This window comes from Sciurus vulgaris (assembly GCF_902686455.1).
Source record: "Sciurus vulgaris genome assembly, chromosome: 14".
NCBI lineage: Eukaryota > Metazoa > Chordata > Mammalia > Rodentia > Sciuridae > Sciurus > Sciurus vulgaris.
Window position 1 is genome coordinate 61949344 of NC_136475.1, and position 18921 is coordinate 61968264.

General features: G+C 36.3%; 1 protein-coding gene across 4 annotated transcripts in view; it reads right to left on the reverse strand.

Moving 5' to 3' along the window:
• Nucleotides 1-18921, reverse strand: part of CAMKMT (calmodulin-lysine N-methyltransferase) — a 395177-nt gene that overhangs the window by 46826 nt on the left and 329430 nt on the right. For 3 of the 4 annotated variants that reach the window (XR_013758979.1, XM_079109779.1, XM_079109778.1), the window contains exons 4-7: nucleotides 12587-12647; nucleotides 10619-10673; nucleotides 9488-9551; nucleotides 1530-1596 (exon numbers count right to left, since the gene is read on the reverse strand). Coding sequence is in view for 3 of the 4 variants with exons in the window: in XM_079109779.1 (XP_078965905.1) it covers nucleotides 1530-1596; nucleotides 9488-9551; nucleotides 10619-10673; nucleotides 12587-12647 (247 nt within the window). In the remaining variant the exon portion in view is untranslated. The remainder of the gene's footprint in view (nucleotides 1-1529; nucleotides 1597-9487; nucleotides 9552-10618; nucleotides 10674-12586; nucleotides 12648-18921) is intronic. The other variant, XM_079109780.1, reaches the window with a different exon arrangement.

The following is an 18921-nucleotide window of genomic DNA, read 5'->3' on the forward strand; positions in this document are numbered from 1 at the left end:
GCTGAAATACACTCAAATGGTCACAAATGACCTTAAGCATTAAATAAATGTAAATGAGGATGACATAGAAAATGCAATTTTGATTGATAACTAAAAGACTAGGTTGAAAATCATGTCCCCAAATGAAGTCCTCTTCAGAAGGGTATGGCCATCTGTCTGGGGAGAAAGGCTATCCTAAAAATTAGGAACACACAGGTAATGGCAGACTCTTTCTCTGGACCTGCCTGAGGTTTGTGGAAACCAGACTTGTTTATTCACTTATATGAGAAACATAGTGCATACTGCCCCCTGTGCTGACCGTCTGCTTGGAACATTCTAAAGCAAGATTTGGCACTACATCTAAAGACATTTTGTTGCACTTTCCAAATACAAAAGAAAAACATTATTTTTATTCCATAACCCCATATCTGTCTACCATTTTGGCTTTTAAGCATTAGAGTTATTAATTCAACTTTTTCCCCCACTATCTGGGCAGTTGAGGTAGGGAGTGTCCTTGGTAAAGTGAAAACTTAAAACGATAACCAATTAATAGTAATAAATAAAATAACTGAGAATGGAATTGCTCTTCTAATAAACTCAGTACTTCAATGCATAAAGGAAAAATGCACGAATAGTTACTCATGTGAAAACTGAAGGATTACTCATCCATTCTAGGTCCACTGCCAACAGGGCTAGAATTAAATGTGACATCACAGAACACAGCATTGTTTTGGCTGAGGGCAAGCATTTCTCTTAGTTTGAAAAAGAATTAATAGAATCTAAAAGGGAATGGAAACCTAGACTATTTTGTTTTGTTTTGTTTTTTGGTGCTAGGGATCGAACCCAGGGCCTTGTGCTTGCAAGGCAAGCACTCTACTGACTGAGCTATCTCCCCAGCCCTGACTATTTTAATATCATTGAATAGAGCAAGGTTTCTCAACCTCTGTCCTGTTGACGTCTTAGGCCAGATACTTCTTTGTTGCGGGGATTGCCTGGTGCACTGAAGGATGTTCAGGGATAATCCAGATGCCAGTAGCAACACTCTCCCTCCTCCCCCAATCATGACAATAAAAAAATGTCTCCAGAGAATATCAGAATCCCCTGGGGAGCAAAACTGGTCCCAGGTTGAAAAGCACTGAAATAGAGCCACTTAAGAATGTCTCAGACTGAGTTTCTCCAAACTCATATTGTATAATCTCCACCCTAAAATCATCCTTAACCCAATGCTTCATATACTTATCTTCAGTTTTCTCATCTATTAATTGGGGATAATGAGTGTCTGCCTGCCTCCTAGGGTTCTCATGAGCATTAAATGAGATATCGTTTGTGAAGTGCTTAAAACAATGCCTGACACATAGTAACTACTCAATAAAGGGTAGCTATTATTATTTGAAATAATCAGCCACAATATCAAGAAAAGCAGTTTCATTCATAGATGCAATTACTTCTTTTTTTTTTTTTTTCTTTTTTATTAGCTGCTTTTTAGATATACATGACAGTAGGGTATATTTTGACAACCTGGAGTGTTTAAAAGTAGAAATGTGCCTTACCTGCTTGAAATGTTCTGAGTCTTAAATGTACCAGCCTTCTGATTCCTTGCGATGATGTCTCTCACATCTGTAGGACAGTTAAGAAAACTTGTGCAGTGAATTCATCTGACTGAACAAAAAAGCCCACAGCAACCTTCTTATCATGATGGGAAGAGCCCAGTGAAAAGAGGTGAGGCAGGAGAACAGTGCAGCCCTGGATCTACTTACCACAAACAAGATCTTTTAATCCCTGGGCTATAGTTTTGTCATCTGTGAAATTTACATCTGGGTCCAGAATAGCAAGATCCAGAATAGAGATGCTAGTAGACAGTGACTACTGTATAGGTGCCATGCCCCATTTGCTTAAAAGAATTACAGGTCCAAAGGCAAGTGCCTTTCAGTTAGTGGGGAGGGCAATGCCAGCCTTCTGAGACTTTCCAACTTGAAGCATTTCCAATCTGAAATGCTAGCAGATGAGTGGGGATGAGAAACTTGGGAAGAAATGGGAAGAAGGTGCAGAAAGTTTTGGAGCATCTCTGAGAGCATTCTGAAAGAGAATGAAGTACTGAAGAAGAAAGTCTATCTAGTGAAAGGTTCCTTGAATAACTGTCTTTATAGACCTGTGCTCTGGCCATTGGCCATCTACTGGCATGGAAGGACTTATACAAAACAGCCATGTTTATTGAAGAGTGTGTTGAGCTGGTTCATCATATCAAACAGTGCCACCTATCCGAAGGTCCATTATGTCCATTTTCAACAGCAGGAAAAGCTGGACTTCAGATGAACTGATTTTGGGCACTATAAATCTTACAACTATTGCTCTTTCTGTCTTTGTTCTGGCTCCTGTGCACAGCCAAACCTCGTTAAGTCCTAACCAGAAGAGCTTCTGTGGCATGTATTTTCTGTACTAACTTCATGTTTTCCCAGCTTTCGAATTTCCAAGTGCCCTCGCTTTCTCATTTATTTTATATGATATATTCCATGTGTTTCTATAAGAAGCCTCAAAATCCATCTTTTGGAATGAGGCAAGTTTAAATAAACAAGAAATAAAATAATTCCAGTGAAGGCTGCAAGCTGAACTAAATTGGGCTCATGGGGAGGACACCAAGCAGACAAGTGACGTTCCCCTATTGCTCAGAAAAACAGATTTCCTGAATGCTCGAAACAAGCATTGGCCAAGATCTCCCTGCAAGAACAGAGCCACAGGACTTTTTAACCCAAATCTCTGCTTGAACCACCAGGCACACCCATTTCTTCTTGGAGTGAATAAGCAGGTACTGTGATAGCTTTCTTCCCCCAGGAGTGGGTAGGAAAAATCAATTAGGTCTCCTAATGAAGGGCTTTGTTGAGGTTTACAAAAGTGCCATAATGCAGACTTTTTTTTTCCTGGGTGAACTTTCCTGTATGCAAATTAAATACCGTTAAATTACATTCATTAAAAAAATAAAGGAGACTAATTTGCCTACTTGTTTTGATTAACTAAAATGACACATCGGCCTACAGCTCTGTCTATTTCAGGAAGAAAGTATTTCAGGAAAGTCTTCTAAATGAAACGTCTTGCTGAAAAGGACAGCTGACATCTTTATTCTGAGAAGAACAAAATTAGTAAAGAGTCAACTGACAACTGTTTTTTTAAGTTCCCCCACACTCCGGCCACACCCTACTCAGCGTTTCCATGGCATCCAACTGCAGGCCATAATGTGCCTGGTACACCTGTAGCGGCATATGAGTACATGACTAATCTATCAAGCAAAACATATGATTTTGTTAGTGGAGGTAATACTTTTTATAAAATAGTCATAGGGAAGTTAAATTATATAACTCAGAAAACCTATTAATAATTTTTAGTAAACATCTTAACACTATATACTTTTATACAATTTATAAACCTGTGACTGCAGGTGGTCAGGCTGAAGCAAGCATATGTATTTATATTCTAGAAGCAATTTTTTAATGAAAAAATTCACAGCAGGATTTAGGCTGCTTTATTTTTAGAACTGGGCAGGAAACATATCTTGTGGTTTAGGAGGTGTTTTTTAATATTAAAATAAGCCCAAGGAGAAAAAAAAAATAGCACTAGTATTTTGAAATATCACCTTAAGAGATAAATTCTGACATTCTACTCCTCACTCTTTATTTTAGGTCAGATTTTGATGGCTCTTCTGGATGGCACTGTGTCCAATAATAGATTTTATCATCCCTCTGTGTCACCTCAGGGTAATAAAGGGAATCCAATCAAATCGAGTCAATATGTCCAGGATAGTGTTCAACACAGCGAACCAAATCATGTTCTCGGAACTGCACCCACCTTCCAGAAGAGTCCGGTGGGAGGGGCTGGTGCAAAGAAAGCCTTAATGTGATTTCTGATTAAGTGGATACAGAGCAATCACCTCCAATCCCCTTGTCTGGGCAACAGAACTTCCAGAGCTGCGGGACATGTGCTCACGCTTAAAGGAAACCAGAATTCTTGCTCTTGATTTTCTTCTCAAAGCACAGTTTAGCAGTGGGGCTCCATTTTAGTTTTGTTTCAATTGATTTTTCGTCTTAAAACATGTATTTGCATATAATAGTAGTAATAGTCATTTAGGCAAATTTTATGTATGAGATATATATATGTGTAGTATTGTTGAAAATATTAGCCTCTTCTTGTCCTTAGTGATTATTGTATGTATCAGCAGTTGTACAAACATTTTTAGAATTGGCATTATTCTTTAAGAAAGCAAGTATTTAAAAAATAACATTGTGATTCACAAAGCATTACTTTCTTGGTTTGTTTCCCAATGAAGGGACATTAAAAGGGTCAAAAATGATGAGATCATAGTGTAAATCCTATTAATTTTGATCTTTAAAGAATTTTTAAAATGCCCAATGTGGCAATATTTGCTGATTTAAGGTTGCAAACTTATTTTTTTATTTTCTTTTTTTGTGGTACTGGGGATTGAATCAACTTGTGATCCTCCTGCTTCAGTTTCCCACACTGCTGGGATTACAGGTATGCACCATGGGGTCCGGCTTTGCAAACTATTCTTTTTTTGGTACCAGGGTTTAACTCAGGGGTGCTTAACCACTGAGACACACTCCCAGCCCTTTTTATTTTTCATTTTGAGACAAGGTCATGCCAAGTTGCTGAGGTTGGCCTCAAACTTGTGATCCTCCTGCCTCAGCCTCCTGAGTTGCTGGGAGTAAGGGGGTATGTGCCACCATGCCTGGCAATATAATATTATAGATTCTTTATTGATTATTTATTTTTTATTTTGGTGCTGGGGATCAAACACATGGTCTCAAGCATACTAGACAAGAACACTGCCCTAAGCTATATCCCCAGTCCTGCAAACTGTTCCTAAATGTACTTATTACTTCAGTGAATTGAGAGAATGACTATGTATTCTGTTAGCAATGCCAATTGTTACATTTACACATGAGAGACCTTTTCTTCCAAGGGTACAGAGGAAACCCAGTAACACCTAACCCCTAATTATTCTTGTTTTTGGTGAAACAGAATGACTTAATGTGTGAAAAAAGCCCCAAAGTGAAATAAACCTGGATTCCAGTGATGATTTTGATACTCAGTGGCTGTGTGACCTTGGGTAAATCAACCTCTCTGTGCTCCATCTCTAAAGACAGGAAGAGTGATACTTATTTTATAGACTTAATGGGGTGTGCCGTGTGATAGGCATATAGTAAGTGCCTAATTTATGTCAATTCATTATCTTTTTCTTCTTAAATTTTTTTACTTTTTAGTTTGTTCTAAGTAGTTATACATGACAGTAGAATGCATTTTGACATGTTGTACACAAACAGAGCACAACTAATTCATTATCTTTTTAAAATAATTCAGGCAAAAGTTTTGGTGAGATGAAAAGACTAGTGACACTAACTAAAAATGAAGTTTGGAAGTTAAGTTTTATTTTTTGTTCCTGCTGCTCGAAACTAATTATGTGAACATTTATATTTTAGTATTGAAATAAATGGAAGAAATCAAAGAACTTCTGCCCTGTAGTTTTTCAGTGTCTTGCATACATATAAATGTGCTCCAGCCATGACAAAATCTGTGTTCCACAGGGATAGAGACCAGGTCTGTATTGTTCACTATGTATAGCTGTTTTTTGTTTGTTTGTTTGTTTGTTTTTAGCACCTTAAAGGGCATGCGATTAATACTAGTTGAATTAATTTTAATTTAATTTTAAAAGATATTTGTGGAACTCCTACCAAGGTGAGGCACGTAGAGCTTACTTATGATGCATCTGGTAGATAGAAGTGTAACTGGAATCACTTGTGCAGGAAGGGCCCTGGAACTGGGATTTCCGAGTTCTCCTAGCACAGGCTGCCCGTTCTATATGAAGTTTCACTTGTTAATTATCCAAGTCAAAGTTCCTGTTGAGTAAAAGAACAGTAAGCCAGGGATATTTCCTTTACAAAGCATAGATTTACCTGTTTTTGGAGAATTCTGAGCTCAAGATCATGATGTAGACTCATGGAGATATGATGCTTGGGTCAAGAGCACAGAAAAATGGGTAGCCAAGCATTGGAATATTCTGCAAATAACATGCTAGACTTTACTAAGAATGGGTCAAGGCCAGGTGCTTGTACTGGGTGAGTTAGTGATTGCAGTCAGAGAGGGTTGCTCACCTTTAGTGTTCTACTTTTATTCATTATGAGTTGGAAAAGGCTTAGCACCAATAATAACTGGGTGTCCTATTTCTCTCCCTATTCTTATGTCACTGTCATCACCAGCTACAGACCTTATTGGGTGGTTTTTTAAATGTGGGTACTTGGAAATTTCTTTACTGCACTAAAAAAGGGAAGTGCTAAAGAAAAAGGAATGCATTTCACATTGTTTTAGTATACATCTGAGAACGAGATGAAGTAACGTCCTGTTTCCAATTATCCTTCTCTTGGGGTACTGATAAAATGGAATCTGTAGGAAGAGACACCTCTGAAGTATGTGGCTCTGGCTTAAAACTAGGGATAAAGTTTAAGGACCAAGGAGAACCTCAGGAAAACCTACCCATGAGTCTGAGAAAATATTTGAGACTTAGAAAATTCATTTTACTTCAAGTCTTAATCTATTTTCAGATATCTCTGTTTATTAAATCTCAGATCAACATCTAGCTTTTCAGGGTCAAGGCAGAGAGCTCTAGAAGATGTAGCCAATCCATTTGATACATTTTAGGAAGATAATAAAAAACTTCACAACTGGTTGACATGCTTCAGTGATATAAAGATTCAGACTAATCTATTCATTGCCTCACATATTAAAAATAGCAATAATGATTAAAAAGAAATAACAGAAAATTGTATTTTTTCTTAAAAAATGGTAAAAATCAGAATCTTGGAAGTTTAAGAGACTAGGAAGACTCAGTTGACTTCATTAAATTCAGAAGACAAGAACAAAAATAATTTTTAAAATGATGAGAATAATATATAGGCCAATACTCAGATGTGATGTGTGATTGCCAGGTCGATTTTCAATTACATTTCACTGATGTATTCATTTGTTTCTTAATGTGCTCATCTTGCCCATTAAGAATAATTAGCAGCTTTGCTTAGAGATTTTCTGGCTTCTGGCAATGTTTTCCCCTTTTTTTTGTTGACATCCACTTTTACTTTTTAGAAAGTAATTTTTTGGATAATATCCTACAACTGCTGTATAATTTAGGCTTCCTAAAATTTTAAAGGGAAGATGTAAACAGTAATTTTTAAATGAGTTTGTTTCAATCTATATGCATCAATAGTATGTGATTCAGTGAATTAGTTATTCTTACAGAAAGTGGGCACACAAATGAGGGGGGATTCACTAATATTAAACTCACTCAGTAAAACAGATTACGATGGATGCCCATTGTAAGCTCTGCTAGCAAATCAAGAACAACATTAGTATTAAAAGCAGGAAAAACACATTGCCAATTTTAAGGCTTTATGCATGCTCTTTTCTCTTAATTAAAAAAATTAGATCTAGTTACAACAGAAAAAGGCACACAAACATGAAACAACTGCATGAAAAAACTGAATTCTATCAGGAAAGTCCTAAGAGACGAAATAAAACACACGACCAGTTTTGGTCTGCATCCTGAAAGAACCTACTTTATCTACATTGTAAAGTTCTTCCCCTCCTGCCCTTTGGCACCCCGCTATATTAAACCCATTGTAAAACCCAGCACAATAAAGCACTCTCAGGGCTGAGCTTCTGAGGACCAAATGTTAAAAATCCATTTTCTTGGGAGGGGGCTGTACCAATCATTTCTTTGAAAGGCCGGCAGAGTGAATGCAGAATCTGAGATTTCCTCTCTGATTTCAAGAGCTGGCATGGCATCTTTGCTGTTTAAAGCAAAGGTGCGGTAATTAATGATATTAGCATTGCTTTCTCTCTCTAGAAGCTCTGTAGTTTAGCTCAATAATAATTTTAGTACAATTAAAATTACATACTAACTGCAGATGCTTCCCATAGTTTGATAAAAGTTCTAATTGGTTTCTGATGCTTTTTAAATAAGACACCTGCTGACTTGAGGAAAAAAAAAAAAAAAAAATCTCAGGTTACTGGGCCCAATCTGAAAGTTTCTGTGGCTAAAATAATCTTCTCTCGTTCAATATTCCTGCTTTTCTCTCCCTGCAAAAAAACATCCATCGGGGTTGAACTGGCATACCTGAGCTTCCTCTTGCTCACTGTGTTCCCTGACAGAAGGAGGAGGAGCAGAGTGAAATGATACATGCACAGAATAACTCAGAATCAAGCAGAGTGAATGAAACAACATCAGCTCATCTTCAGGAATATTTTGAAAAACTTGCGACAGTCTCAAGATTATGATTAAAATCCTGCATTTTAAAAAAGGAAGCTCCTTTTGTGATCTCTTTCCCTTGTGTGAAAGGCCAAGATTGTGATTGGCTGTTTTTCCTTCCTGAATTTTTTTTTAGGTCTGTCAGGCAATTAGCGGGGTGGGGCTCTGTAGAGCTCACAAGTGCTGCTGAACAATATTAGCTACTGTGCTTCTTGTTCCTCCTTCCTCCTCTGCGAGCAGCCTGATGAAGCTGCAGCGAATTTTATTTTCAAAAAAATTATAGAACGGAAGTAGGAAAAGAGAATCAAAAATAGGTTTTATGTAAGATGTGGCAAAAAATCAAAGTTGCATTGGCATTTTAGGGGCCTACGATTCAAACAAGTAGGCCGCCTCCCTCATCATGTAATGTAAGGCACACCAAAAGAAAAAAAAAAAAAAAAAAAATCAAAGCAAACATCTTCCACTTTTCCTCTCAATTTCTAACGGCTGTTAACTGCCCCTGAGCAAATCAGCTTGACTGCTAAAGTAGCCACAAATTATGCTTGCTTTCTTAGTTAAAGTACAGTTCAATTTTCATGAACTCTGTGTACATATTAGTAAAGCATAATCTAATATAATGGGGTTTGAACTGTAATAGCATAGCAGAAAAAAAAAAAAAGGAGATAGCTTTTATGATCCTAAATAAAAGGAAATAATGAAGAACTGATAGCTGTTTCCAGTGGGGGATATAGGTAACTCCTTGGCAATTAGAATAGGTACAATATTACCTGGTATGTATAATACCGATTGCATAAAAGGTAATTACAAGCCTGATGCTGGAAGTTAATATTTACAAGCAATATCCATTAAATAAATATTAAATAATTTATTTTATGCTGGCAAGTCTTAACGAAAATAAAAGAACAAGAAGTGTGTTTGAACGTTATCATGAAATAAATTTTCTTACTGCCTTGAGAGGCTCACAAAACATGGGCTCTTTTAATGAGAAGTGTCTATAAAAATCTATCCAAAGGAAAAAAAAACACATAGTCGTATGCAACGAATTCATATATTTCTACTTTTTCTTAATTACTTATCATGTGTGTGTGTGTGGGGGGGGACTCTTTTTTAATACCCCATGCTGTCTTTCTTTATATCAATTGTTACTCAGCCGGGAAAAAGGAATGAGCACAACAAACCCATTTTCTATCTGAATAAGGATACTTCTGATGGCCTTTTCATTCCCATCAGTTAACAGAACTTCTTTGACATCTGCAGAAATAGCAACCTGAAAAAAAAAAAAAAAAAAAAAAAAAGGAGCACAGCAAACAATGAGCAAATATGCTTGTCTGTGTGGAAGTGAAGACAGGAGTGACAAGCCTTCAGTATCATGCTTCCTCACCTATTTCTCTGTAACAATCTTCAATCTTTTTTCATTTTATGTCTGCATTATTTTAATCATTCAATCAAATCAGTCAATACTTTTATCATTCCATTTGCGGGAGCCTCTATCTTGCTATCATTCTGTTCGGTAATTGCATTGTGACAGCGGATGATGGTATTCTGAGAGGCTTTCATTTGTGGGCTTCTGTTTATCTAGTAGAGCCATCATACAAGGCTGTCACTCTGCCTTTCAGCCTGCTTCTGTCTGACTGCCTGATGCCCTTCATATAACTTTGCATTGCAGGCAGATGGCTTTGTGAGGGTAATTTTTTTGTGAGCTTTGACATGCTCGCACATTGGGCTGTAACCTCGACACATTGTATAAGAGCGACAGGTTTGTCAAATGCCAATCAGTGTAACAATATGCTTTTATTTGTAGAGACATAAAAACTTGTCTAATGCACTGTGCTGCTACATAATATCTCCTGAATACATGACTCAGAACCCAGAGAATGGGGAACGACGTTCCTGAATGGCCAATCTAATTCAAAAGAATCTAATTACTGAGCGCTCTGGATCATGTTTGTTGGTGTAATAATGCAGGCAAAACATTAGCAGCTATATCATGGTGCTCCAACTGTGATTTGCCGGGCTATTCCTGTATCTTAGCAAATGGGACTATAATCTGAAAAAAAAAAAATGCTTTTGCTATGGCAAAGAAAGACTGTGCGAGGCCTGGAATGTCACAACAAGCGATATTGACTACACTGGGGTAAAATGTTTCTGCTCATCGAGGCAACCATAAAATCAATATGATCCGAAAGTAAGTCAATCTAGAAGGTCTCTCAAGACCCGGCAGCTTGACCGCAGCTGATGCTGTTGACGGTTCTCTGACCCAGCAGTTGGAGGCCCTGGAACATTTTTCCTTTTGTTCCTCCCTCTGAATGGGATTGGAATTGAGAAAAGACCTACCATGAGCCCAGCCAAGCATGTCATGCCACCCCCTAGCTCACACACAGCAAGGTCCCTGAAAGAGAGAAAAGAAATGGTAGAACCCATACAAATTAGATGAAAATGGTCAGAGAGATATATATGTTACAAGAACAAATTCCCATCTGCAGCAAGAACGGCGCTACCAGGAAGTTGTGGAGACATGACTAGGCTACCTCATGTCGTTTTGCGTTTTAAAAATAATTATGAAATAGAAAAGTCACAAAGCAGGCAAATCAGTGGGGGTTCCCTCATTAGTGTTCACTGCAACATTACCACCGCTGAGCTGAAAAATCTGAGAAGGTTCCCTTTTTTTCCCTTGTCAATGGCGCTGTCTTTTAGAACTAAACTAGCTAGAGTAACGAAAGATAATTGTTAGGAAAGGATAACACTGTTAATCCACATTCATGCCTTCAAAAACAGTTAGACAAGTAAACGAAGAATATATGTGAGTGTGTATATACCTATATTATAGTCACATACAACACACACAAATAGATGCAATCCTGAATTAAAAAAAAAAAAATTCTCAAACAAACATACATTTTGGAAGGCTGAACTGCCCCCATAAAGCACAATTACACAAAGAGCATTTAGCAATTAACACTTAAATCACAATTGACCCCAACACAACACAGCGAATAAACAATGCAGGGACATAATACAGTTAAGCCACAGAACCAGGCTGGAGTAAGGACTGGGCTCTGGCTTCACCGCTTCAAAGTAAGGCAGCTCAGAGTTAAAGCTCACAGTCTAGTGTGCCATTCTGCACTTACCTTCCCTTTGTGCCTAAATATCAGCCCTCAACGTGGGACATTCTCGCCTGGCTCACTGCTCGCTGATTGGAGCTCCAGTCAAGCTTAAGCACAGCGAGATGAGCAAATGCCAGACTTCCAGGGCAGCTCTGCAGCCCAAATTCAAATTGCCCTGTTCTTATTTTATATGCTTAGATTCTTAAGATTGTTTCTTCTTCCCAGTTTGGGAAGTTTATTACCTCAAGAGGAGAAAAAAAAAGCAAAATTAAGAGGGAGTGGGGAGAGAAAAGGGAGAAGAAGCCGAAAGAGGATATTCATATTTGGAAATGCACTCAATGAGTATTTAGTTTATTCGAAGTAATTATAGACTGGTTGGTAAATATGGACCCTTCAAGCTTCAAAAAAAAAAATACATATTATTGACCCAATCTTGTAAGTACATATTATTAAAACACATGCCACAATCACTAATGGCTTGTCGGGAATCATCATGGGCTGTTCAGGAAGTATATATTGGATGACTTTTATAAAATAAGAATTAAAATGAGAAACCTTTATTTTCTGGGTCTACCAAATATCTTTAGAATTTTTAAATAAAAGGAATTTTTTTCTTTTTCCTAAATCCCACACACAGGTTGATCTATAATGCATAACAGTTGAAAACATTTATTTCTGTAACATGAATCTGTAACAGTATTTTGTATTTCACAACTACATATTGTCAAGTACATAAAAATACCTTTAAAACTAGGGGTGGGATGGCATCTTTAAATAATAGCCATGAGGTGTTTATTTATCAAATATTCTGTAGAGGTTTCCCCAGCAGAAGTTTAAAGAATGTCTTTATTGTGGTTTTTTTTTGTTGTTGTTGTTGTTATTATTTCTTTTCAACCTTCACAATCAGTAAGGATTGATTGGAGCTTCACTTTTGTTTCCCCCAAATCAAAGTGAAATAAAATGCCTTCAGTGGAAATCAAAAGGCTTTGACATATAGCAAAAAGCTTGCTATGCAGTATTAGTACCCAAAGGCAACGCGGATTTCTTTTCAGAAGCAACATGTGTTCCTGGTGAACTTTTTTCCTTTTTCTTTTTTTCTAACAATTTAATTTGAAGAATGTAAACAAGGCTGTTTTCAATATGCGAATTCACTGTCCAAGATGGGCTAAACACCTATCTTGTAAGTGCAGCTCTGTACCTGAAAACATCTCTGTGCTTGAGGCAGTAGTAAGCCAAAACCTCCTCTGATGGCCAGACACCTAGAAAACACAAGAGGATGGATGTGTGATTTACAGAAGTCATTCCATCATTGAATGGCTTTTAAAAATTAGGCTTAGCACAAACTACTTCAATTCAAATCAAGTTTAACACAGTTACTACTTGTCATGTGTCATGCCATATGAGTTTCTTTCATTGTTGTTGCCTTTATAATGGTGCGACTTATATATAGTCCTTTCCCCCAGGGCAACAGTTAAATATCTTAAATAAAGTTTACTACATTTCAATCACAAGAGAATAGGTAAGACAATAAGAACCAAAATTACAGATATCAAAAATTAAAATTTGATATTTCAAGTAAATCTTAATCTTGTACACATAAAATTAAGAAGCATCAGTTGAAGGCCTACTCCTTATGCAGCCTCTGTTAGGTAAAAAATAAATGGAGAAATTGCTCTCGGGGGCAAATATACCCACTGAGGTCATTATATCTTTCCATATTAATGTATTAAAATATTTACAATTATTTTCTTTAAAAGAATCAAATTAGAGTACCAAATTTAAAAATTTTATTTTCTCCAACTTTGGCATATCTTTAAACTTAATAATCATATGAACCAAATTGCATGAATGAGCATTTTCTAAAATTATCATCTATAAATTTATTTAGAAGATTTAATTTTCATGAACAGATACGAATACCTTAAAGAAGTGTATGTATGGAAATGACAGTTACTAGTGGTTATCGTGGAATGGTAGGATCAAAAGTGCTTTTATATCTTTCCTCTAGACTTTTTTGTACTTTCTAGAATTTTTATAATAAGCATGCATTACTCTGATAATTAGAATAAACTGTAGTCTTATAAAAATTATGTTTCCCCCAAATGATTGGCCTTAAACATCAGGCATGGCCCCTGGGCCTCTGCCCTGCCTAAGGCTGAGGCAGGAATGCAGCTCTTGGAAAGAGAAGCCAATGTTCTGTTTCAGGACTAAGTACTCTGTTGCCAGATCTTGATGCAAAGTTGAAACATATCTAAAAAAAGCCTGCTTCTCACCCCTAGCCAAGATGAATCTCCAACTTCCGGGAATAAGAGATCCAAACATTTCAGAGAAAAGGATGTCAAGGAAACAGTAACCTATGAGATTTAATGGATAAATATATGAACAGTAAAGGGTAGTTGCATACAGTATTTGCTGCAGGAAAGCCTAGGCAGATACTCACAACCTCAGGCTCCCTGGCATTTCTGGTAGGAGTGAGAGTCTGGGGGGCGGGGGGAACAAGGAAAACAAGCAAGAAGTGTTTGGAATCATATTTAGGAGGAAAGCCAGAGAGGTGGTGGAGTACAGAAGCTAAGATCACAGGTGCTTTGGAATCAGACTTATTGGACTTCAGTCCCCCCATCTGCCTTCCTCAGCTGAGAAACTTTGGACAAGTTATTTAACTTCTCTGTGCTCAAGCTCCTCATTTGTAAAATATAATTGCACTATCAACTTCATAGGATTATTGTGAGGATTAATGAGTAAAGTGTAAGCAATATGTCTAGAGTACTTCCTTAACTTGTAATAATAATAAGCTCAAAGAAAAATAAAGTTGTTAATGTTGTTCTCCTCCAAAGTGGGAAAGAAGAGAGGAAGACTGCAAAAAGATTATTCCAATAACCAGAATATATGGAGAACCATTTTTATCTGTTCCTATCCTTGGGCTCTGGCATGACCCTGAAGTCCTATATCTGGCATAACTCCACATAAAAAGAACTTCTCAAAGACCAAAGTACATAATAAAATTCTCTGAAGGAAGAGCCCAAGACAGTGTTCTACACTAAGTGGATATAATCACCATAAGAATGAATTCCTTTATGCTTTTAGTAGATGGCTGTGAGTTTCAAAAAATAATGATAGGGGAAAGGTATTTAACTAAAATTTAAGCCTTCATTAAATATAAAAATGGGAATTAAAATGCATAGTCTTTTAAAGTAGTTTTGTAATTTTCTCAAAAAATTACTCATACTGATTTTTAACTAAATCAAATACAAAAAAAAAAAAAAAAAAAAAAAACAAAGAAATGAGAAAAAAAAAAAAAGAAAAGAAAGATTACCTAAAATTCTGCTACCAGGAATATAATCACTGTTAACATTTTGGACATCATTTCAAAAAATCTAAGTGTATTTTACACAATTGAGACTGTCTCATGCAGGTATTCAATAGTCTGATTTTGCCTGTTTGATATTTGGTATAAAGCTTCCCATGATAATAAAAATACACTCTACTCATACCATTATTTGTAATGATTGCCTAGACATTCTATGTGTGCATCAGAATTCACTTCACCTGTTACTTTTGGGTAGACATTTAAATTAGTTTCAAACTTTTTGATACTATGAGATTATAAGTAGCAGTACATTAAGGACACAACTTTCCCAACATCTGATTTTCTCCTTAGGCCATACCTAGGAATGGTAAATCTGGTAAAGATCAAGTACATTTCACATTCTGATATACTGGTTGAACATTCCTAACCTAGAAACCTAAGATCCAAAATACTCCAAAATCTGAAACTTTCTGAGTGCTAACATGATGGAAAATTCCATGCCTGCCTCCATGTGATAGGTTGTAGTCAAAATGCAGGACCACTGAAAATACTTTAGAAAATTACCCTCAGGCTACACATATAAGTTATGTATGAAACATAAATGAATTTTGTTTTTAGATTTGAATTCCATCCCCAAGATAGCTCATTAGGTATATGTAAAATTACAATATTTAAAAAATATCTAAAATGCTTCTGGTCCCAAGCATTTAGGATAAGGGACACACAACCTGTACCTAGCTGTTCTTTGCAAAAATTTTATCAACCTACACCCTCAGTAAGAATGTTTCTTGCTAAGATAGGATTTTATCAATCTATTTTGTTTTTACTAATCTGTTATGTTTTCACAAGTTATATCGCTGCAAATCAAAATTGCAATGAGTTATTATTTTACACCCACCAGGACAGCCATCATATAAAGGTCAGAAAATAACAAATGTTGGTAAGGATCTAGAGTACTGGAACCTTCCTGCATGGTTGGTTGGAAAGTAAAATGATGCAGCTACTTTGAAAAACTGTCTAGCAGTTCCTCAAAAGGTTAGATTACTACATGACCCAGAAATTCTACTCTTAGGCATACAACCAAGAAAAGTGAAATCATGTCCATACAAAAATGTTCCAGAAATGTTCATAGTAGCATTATACATAATAGCCAAAGTGCATAAACAATTATAATCTCCATCAACTGATAAATGATAAATAAATTGTGGTCTGTCATGCAATGAACTATTATTTGACAATAAAAACAAAGTACTGATACATATGATGACATGGATAGAACTTGAAAACACACTAAATCAAAAAAGTTGGTTACAAAGCACCATGTCAAATGTTTCCATTTCTTGGAAATTCAGAGAATGGTACAGAATAGGCACAGCCATAAAGACAGAGTGCAGTATGGTCATTACCGAGAGCTGGGATGGTTAGGTGTAAATGGGATGTGACTGTTCACTGGTATGAAATTCCTTTTGGAAGTGATGAAATGTTCTAAAATTGATCATGGTGATGGTTGCACAACTCTGGGAATATGCTAAAAAACATTGGGCAAACTGTCTGGTATGTGAATTATACCTCAATAAAACTGTTATATTTTTAACAAGTTTTCTTGCTCTTATTTGTGGAAATAAAATGATCTTGTATTTTCAAGAAGTTACACATACACACAGTTTAAAGAGAATGGCGTTCTATTAGAAGGGGGTGAAAACAAATGATAGTACCAAGTCCCACTCTCTAGTCTTTTTTCTTTTCTAGAAACTGCTACTTTCAAGACTTTTCGTACATTCTTCTAGTAATTACTTCCATATTTCTATATAATATATTTGTTTTGCTGCTTCTTGATCTTTCCATTTTAGGCCAAATCTACTGTCCCTTGCCACAATGGAAGATAAACATTTTTTGCCTTTATTTCTACTCCCTTCTTCACATCAAACATAACATGCTTCCTATTCACCCCTCACCATCTGCTTAAGGTTGCAGTACAATATTATAGTTCTAGTGATGTGTGTGTATACACACATGCACATATTTCTCTCTCTCTCCCTCTCTCTCTACATATATATATATATATATATATATAAATTACAATAATTTTGGTAAGATCACTTCTCACTGTTGATTTTATTATGGCCATGAAGTAAAGCTAACCTATGTAGTAAACTATGATTGCTTTTCCTCTCATGTGTACATTTCTGTTTTCTCTTGAGTTTATAATTGTCTTTTTTTTTTTTTTAACCTCAAACTCCAGTTGTAAATGTCTCTTCTCAATATATTCATTCATATCAGGTATTCTACCAACCTCATGAGCAAGTCTCTCCTGGTGCCTTCTAGCCTGCTTTAGTATAAACTTGACTGCCCTCTCTGCTTGGTGTGCAGCAGCTCACATGGAATCAGTTTTTATTATCACCCCTCACTTCCCTCTGCCTTTCCCTGTGCTGCGTCTCTTTGTTTTCTCTCTTGTCATTCTCTATCTTGGTTTACTCCTTCATTTCAGTGCAACACATCCTTTAAAATTTCTTGAAAGAGTGTATGGGAGGCAAATGCTTGAGAATCTGCTTGATTCCATGGGTAATTTCAATCTAGAAACTCCATGTTTTTCAGTTCTTGGAAAGTTTCTCGCAAAGTTCCACTGATTATTTCTTTACTTCCATTTTTCTCTTAAACTCTTCTTATTTGAATGTACAAACTCATCTTCTAATTTTCTTTCCTGCTTTCCATTTTTTTATCATTTTTTTACTTTCTTAGAAATTTCTTGAACTTAATCCTCCAATCTTTTTATTGTACTTTTTTGATGCTATCGTTCTTAATAGTGGTTCTCTGAATAATTTTTAGGAGCATCCTGTTCCTGTTGCATAAATGCAATATCTTTTCTTAATTATTTGAAAATATTAATTGTAGTTTGTTTTAAGTTTTCTTATTTTTATATAGCCTATTTTATTCAAGATGTTTCTTCCCCCCTGTTTATTGACTTTGGCGTTGGTCACATCAAAAGCATTCCAAGTCATCCAGCAATTCTTTGTAGTCTCATTAAACAAAAGTATAGGAAGACTAAAAGCTGATTGGAGGCGAAGAAGGTTGGCAGTGTGAGTGAGGTGGAGTTGAAGTGCCCATCATTCAGTCTGCATACATTCATTTCATCTTTTCACCTGTTTTGTTTTTCACCTGTTTTTGGTGTTCCCCCAAACCCCCAATTTAACTCTCTCTAAAGAATAAATCTCCTTTCCTAAACACTTGGATCCCCATCTAACTTCTGTTGGAGTGAAAGAGCATAGTTGTCCAGGAATTTCCCTGTGGAATGGCAATATGACTGCTTCTTAAACAATATTTTATAAATTATCCTTATTTTAGTACTATTCAACTCCTACTCTTACATGTACCTGGTGCCACCAATTCCTGAACCTTTCAGAAATACCAACTGAGTTGACTGTCAACTTTCCCAACTGTCGACTTTCTCACATCTGCTAATTCAATGATTTCTCATCCATTTGCCTTCCAGTTTTGAAAATTAGATTGTTGTATGATCTCCCATTTTATCATGTGTGTTGCTTATGCCTTTAAAATACCTCCTTATAGTGGTTTATTGAGGTTTCGCAAAGGAATTCACTTTAATGCATTATTTAATCTCCAAGTTTATTTGTAACCCATAAATATATGATCTTTTGCATATGCCTTTATAGGGTAGTTCTGGAATCCATGATATAAAATAATTATTTGTACCTTTCTCAGAATAAGTTCAGAGTGGTGGGGTTTCATGGAACTGAGAGAAACTCATTGGAAAAATGAGAATATTTTTTAGAAGAACATATAAGCCAAGAGCACTAATGGTGATGTACCAAGCTTTATCAGTCAATTCTAGACATTTCTGCTACTTTCTTGACACTAGCTGATGAGTGAGGCAGAGCAGAATGCACCAAGTGGCATTTAGAGTTGCTAAAGTATTGATAAAAACAAGATTTCACAAAGCATTTTAGTTAATGGCTTATTCTAGAAAACTTGCTCTCTAGAACATGTATCATGAATCAGGATGTTCCCTTATATGCTACCCAAAGGCATGTAGTTTCCTCCTACTACTGGTTTCTGTATAAATCAAATATGTTAATTCCACAGGAAAAAAGGTCTCCTTCATCCAATAGGCCTCCGTAAAAGCATTAGATAAATAAGAGCACTCTTTGGACAAGACTTGGATCCAAGTAGTATACGGGGATTTTCATGACCTTTGTTTCATTGCATGC